This window comes from Uloborus diversus, chromosome 5 (genome assembly GCF_026930045.1).
Source record: "Uloborus diversus isolate 005 chromosome 5, Udiv.v.3.1, whole genome shotgun sequence".
Lineage (NCBI taxonomy): Eukaryota > Metazoa > Arthropoda > Arachnida > Araneae > Uloboridae > Uloborus > Uloborus diversus.
The window spans coordinates 143205793-143211792 of NC_072735.1; the positions used below are offsets into that span (position 1 = coordinate 143205793).

Below are 6000 nucleotides of genomic sequence, written 5' to 3' on the forward strand. Positions count from 1 at the left end.
TCCGAACAGTGTTTCAAGAAGTGTTTTGAAAACTGACCGGAAAAAGTGTTCTAAAAAAGGGGACAAGTGTACGTGTTCGAAAAGTATTATGACATGTGTTCACAAAATGGTTCTAAAAACTATTTCAAAAACAGTGTTCTTAAAAAGGGGACAAGTGTACGTGTGCAAATTTTGTTCAAAAAGTGTTTGATTATTTGCAGTGTATCATAGCCAGCTCCTCTCTATAAACAGAACACGAAATTAATTTTTTTTCTTCATATATGTCGTGCATAAAAGTCGATATAAGTACACATTAAACCTATTATACAATTAACATTCACTAGAATGAAGTTAGTTTGTTATCTACGGAACCAAACCCCTATTTTAACACTATTATTAGTTCTCATTTTACACGGTTCCGATTTACGCGTCATTTCCGTGGAACGTAACCCCCGCGTAAAACGAGGGTCTACTGTATATATTTCAATTTATAACATAAAGAAGTAAATTTTTACTGTATTTTAAAAAAATCTGTATTGTTCAACACAATATTGTAACGATGCACAAAATCAATGATTAATGGGAGAAAAAGAAATAAAATAAAACAGTATACGGTACGTACAAGTATGTATTAATAATAAAATGCAGCACTGTAATAGTACCGTACAGTAGGTACAAGTAATTAAAAGTAATTAAATTTTTAACTTAAAATATGAAGAAGATGAAGATTCATGCTGCGTGATCAGTTTGTTATCAGTCTTTCTCTGACACTGCATGCACGTCAGGATATTCGTCAGAAGAAGAGGAAGAAGAATAAGTGATGCATATTAATCTGCTGTTATCTGTCGAAGTTACTCTGCTGAAAAATTTCGCATTGTGGGCGGGAAATTCGCGTCAGCGGTAAAATTCGTTACTCGTAAAAAAAAATATATATATATATATATATATATATATATATATATATATATATATATATATAAAACCCTCGCGTTATAGCCATTTCACGTAAGTCGAATCGTGTTGTAGTGCGATTCGACTGTACTGTTGCTAGATTGAATAATTTAATAATTTGCTCGTTAATTTTTTTATTGATTACATCAATGAAATGATCAAACTGAATCGTCGGTTATAAGAGTTTCCGATTAGGTTTACTAAAAAATTTTAGTATAATAATGGGCGTAATCTTCAAATAAAAAGAGCCAAAAAAACCAACAAAATCAGTGAAAAATAATGAACAAATAAACTAAGAGATTGAGTTTTAAAAATAAACACACTTTTGAGGATCATATCTTAAAATCCATAGCTTATTACTTAAATTATTGCTTAATTCATTAATTAATTATTTTTATTTTTGTACTATCTTCATTCCGAGGTTGAACAACGTTTATCAATACGCTACTGAAAATCGTAGAATGCATGTTATTTTTAAAAATAAAAATACAAAATTTGATTGTAAGAAGGCGAATTTAATATTGAGTTTCCCAAAATTTATCTTTAGTTGCTTTAACTTAGATGGGAAGTCAACGACTAAGGAAAAATACACATCATATTTTATTCTGTACTAGTGTGGTACCCGCACGGCTTTGCTCGTAGTAGAAAATTAAAATGTCATTTGGTTCGCCTGCATGTTTACAATTAATGGATGATGAATTTCTCGCCAATTTGCTATGTTAAATGGCTCGCCCATGTTACGGTTCCACGTTATGATAATTTCGTAATTTACTCTTGCACGTTATGATTATCCGCTGGGTAAAATGTTCTTAAAATTGGAATATAAAAAGAACAAAATCGAATTTTCGAAAAATTGCTTCGAGGTGCACACCCTATGCTACAAACTAACTTTGTGCCAAATTTTATGGAAATCGGCCAAATGGTCTAGGCGCTATGCGCGTCACAGAGATCCAGACAGAGATCCAGATATCCAGACAGACTTGCAGCTTTATTATTAGTAAAGATAAAGTTGAATTTCTCAATTTCCAAAAGCCTCCTTTTTCTCTTATGCTTAAGCTAAGTTGCTTGTAGTTCTAATTCTACTAGAAGCAACTGTTTTTGTGAACTAATTCCGAGCTCTGTAATCAAATTGCGGCTCAAACTGGAATTATTAATGGAAACTTCAACGCGACAATCAATTGAGCGTATTGCTCATTAAAACCACAGCTGTGGTTTCGGCACATTTTGAATTGAAGCATACTACCGTAAATCGATATCCGTGTCAGGTAATCTCACTTGCTTCCTCGGAAGTTACCGGAGAGTAATGGGAAGGATATATTGCATTTGCATGCTGGATATGAAATGGAGCAGGATACCTTTAAATCTGTATTTGCAAAGGCGTGAATTTTGTTCTCAAAATTAAAATTATGCAATTTACTGTTTTCAAATTTAAAAATTTTGGACATTTTCGTCGCTTTTTTTGCATTTATGTATACAGGATGAAGTAAATAATATAGAATCAGGGACACACTGAACAGAAAGTTTTGAGAGGTTGAGAGCGTACAAGCCATATCTACAACTATTGAGAAGAAAAAGTAAGAACAATTATAAACAATGTAATAATACAAACATGTCTCGAAACTTTCCAAATCGTCAGACAAAAGTTGTCGAATAACGAATTTTCTGTAACTGACTTCCCGAGATTTATAATTGAGGCGTCCCCATGGATAATGTACTTCCAGTATTCCCTCGTTTCCTTCCAAAAAGAAAACAGTTCCTAATGTTGAGATTTTTAAATAAAATAAATATTTGCAGCATTGCCAATATTTTAAAATAGTTTGAAAGTTATATTTTCTTTCTTAAGAAGATAAAAGAACTCACTCTATATTATTTTTTAAAAATTTTAAAGCCATAATTATATTTTTCTTAAAATTAAATGTGTCTTCTTTTTGAAGTTTTTGGGTGTCAACTTTAGAGGGCACTTTACCTTGTATTTGCAATAAGTGTATTAGCAGAAGATAATTTTTGATTCATGTTACTTCAGATGCAGAATATAATCTGATTTAGAAAAAAAAAAAAAAGCTCTTTCGAATGATTCGTTAAGAGGTGTGAGAAATCTTTCATGCATTTAGTAGGCAATTTATATGAAATTTTTGATTAAAAAATGAAATATTAAAAAAAAAGAAACTTTTGAATTTTAAAAATTAATTTGAATTCGGAAATTTAGAATTCAAACTATGTTTTTCGCAATCACGAGTTGCGACAGGACCCTACTCATTAGTTACTACCCCACTCGCTTGTTTCTAGAAACAGTTCCTGTCCCTCCTCTTAGGCAGTTACATGTGTATAGTTGTGTATGTCTAGGCTTATGTGTGTGCATAAAGCTGTGTGTATGCACATTGGTGTGTGTCTATGTGTGTAAAGGCTCGTATGTGTGTATGTGTGTAAAGACTCGTGTGTGTGAGTGTGTATGAGCGTGCGTGTGTCCAGGACATGGACACCACCGACCAGGAGCAGCGACTACCGGGAGGAGCCGTGCCTGGGGGGCAGAGGACGGTGGGGTTGAAAAAGGAACCGGACATCAAGGACAGTCAAATGAAAACAATTAGCAATCGTGATTGCTCAAAAAAAAAAAAAAATAATAATAATAGCGCCATGAGATGCAAACCCCTGGGTTTGAAATCATTTTTCACAAAACTTCAGTAGGTGCTTTGAGGCGTCCTGGACGCAGGCCTGCCAAAGACATTCGTTCACAAATTCTTTAACGTTATTATTATTTTTTTCAATATGCAACGTGTCTCCGTTTAGCCTGCAAAACCTCTGTTTTCGCAAACGTTTGTCTCGGCTGCATACTTTCATTTACAAAAGTGGTCAAAATGAGATGCAGAGGTATGATAAAGAAAGTTTGAAACAATAAAAAAATTGGGAAAAAATACGAAATTAACTTTTAATACGAGCAGCAGATCCATAATGTTACTTACCTATACAAAAATCAAGCAGAAAAGCAATAATAAAAAAATGGAAACATTTACGACCAAAATTCAAGGAGTTATTCAAGTTGAAAAATTCTAACGGACGGTGCTGAAAATGAGATTGGATTTTTTTTCTCTACCAGAAGAACATGAATTTTTGTAATTATTGAAGCAAAAAAAAAAAAAAAACTGTATACATTTGTTAATTTCATTGCAATACTTAAAATCACTCCACGAAAGCTTTTACAAATTGAGGGGAAAAAAACATATTCAGTCGCTATATGGCCCCTGAAAACGAGGAGTGGTAAAAGTCACGATACGCAACGTTTCATATCTCGGTGAATATTAGTGGAACTAAGGTCAACTTTTTAAAAATTATTATCATTATTGTTTTTTTATGCTTTTTTAATTTTCCTAAATGCAACTTTAGGAATCCGGGGGCCATACAAAAAGCCAAATTTCATATTTTTCACTATTTTTTTAATACTTAAACCTTTCAACATCTTAACTCAGCATCTCATTTTGACCATTTTTTATTTAAAGTATGCATCTATAGGACGAAAGGTTGCAAAAATATAGGTCTCGCGGATTAAAACGTTTGTCATTAATTTCTGTTTTTTTTTTTTTTTTAAATAATTTACCTGAACAGTATATTTCAAAACAAACAGGTATTTCTGTTATTTAATCTAAATCATCTTTAGGGGAAAGTTTTTATCTGTATGCGAGAAAACCAAATTTAATCTTAGTAATGGAAAAAGGAATCTACAGGAGGGCTATGAAATGTTTTCTTAATTAAAAAAGCTTATTGTGCAAAAGCAAAAATAATTAAACTTGAGCTTGTTCAGATCCACTGTGATTAGATAAAACGTGCTAGACATTCCTAAAGTTTTTAATTAGAGCCACTTCCTTGAGTAATTTCGTAGTAAACATCCTACATAGCTCGAATTATGTCCAAGCGAGCCCCGATATTACTTCACACTCGTGTGCCACGTTTTAGTTGACCCACTGCCGGGAAGTTCTGTTGATTACATTCACATTCACTGTTAATGTGGTTACGTAAAAGGAATTCAGTCTTTTATTAAATAAAATGTATATTGTGCCAGACACATATTTTTGCTTAAATACAACTGTCCAGTCAAGCTACGATTGTCAAAGTTTGGCCATGGAGAGATGGCGGATGACCTTGAAGCGGAATCATTTGTAACGTTTGTAATAGAGAGGAACAGCGAGAACGCGCCTCTTACTACTCGGCGCTTTCTGCCTGATTCTACCTATTGCAAATAATATAAATGATGTTTCCTCTTCTCAGCCATCCACCATCTCTCCATGGTGAAGCTTTACTCTAGCCATACTGAAAAAAATACAGACTTATAAACGGTGACTGACGCCTAATTTCAGAAAAATGTTGAATAACTTTTAAAATTGTAAAAATTTATTCAAATAATGAAAAATTTGCTTACCTAGTGTAGAGTTCAACGTTGAAAAAAACGTATTCTCCACTATCCACCATTCCTAGGTCATCCGCTGTTAGTATAATATCCCTTATAGATTCTGAGGAGGCACACATAACGATGACTGAAAGATTAAAAAATGTCATGTAGACAAAGAGGCTACATCATTATATTGCAATATATAAGGGGCATTCAAATGAAACTCGGTTCCTAGTGAAAAGTAACAGTAACGATTTTATTATCTCAAAAATAATTGCCGAAACTGTTGGCACATTTATCCCTTTGCGACATTAGTCAATCGTTTTCATCTTTGAAGAAGCTATTAGGCTGCTATCGGATCCACGCCTGGACCCAGTCATACACTTCGTCATGAGTTGTGAATCGATGTCCACGAATAACTTGTTTCAGAGGTCCAAATACATCTGACCTTTGAAACATCTGATCCATGAAGGTCACACGGTGAAAGGTCTGAACTGCACTGTGGATGTTCCAGCGTTTCCCACCAAAACTGCAGCAATGTCGTCTTCACCGCATTGGCCGTTATGTGGGCAACTTTGGACAACATGCTTGTCCGTTTCGACTTAATGGCCCGTCCAAGGTTCTGTAAAGAGGCTTGATAGCACTGGGCATTAAAGGTGACTCCCCGTTCCAGGAACTCGACAAGCAGT

General features: G+C 34.0%; 1 protein-coding gene across 1 annotated transcript in view; it reads right to left on the reverse strand.

The window, feature by feature from the left end:
* LOC129222846 (atrial natriuretic peptide receptor 1-like) overlaps window positions 1-5448 on the reverse strand; it is a 185222-nt gene extending 179774 nt beyond the window's left edge. Inside the window, exon 1 of the mRNA XM_054857398.1 lies at window positions 5342-5448. Within this exon, the coding sequence (XP_054713373.1) occupies window positions 5342-5448 (107 nt within the window). The remainder of the gene's footprint in view (window positions 1-5341) is intronic.
* Between the last annotated feature and the right edge of the window lie 552 nt (window positions 5449-6000).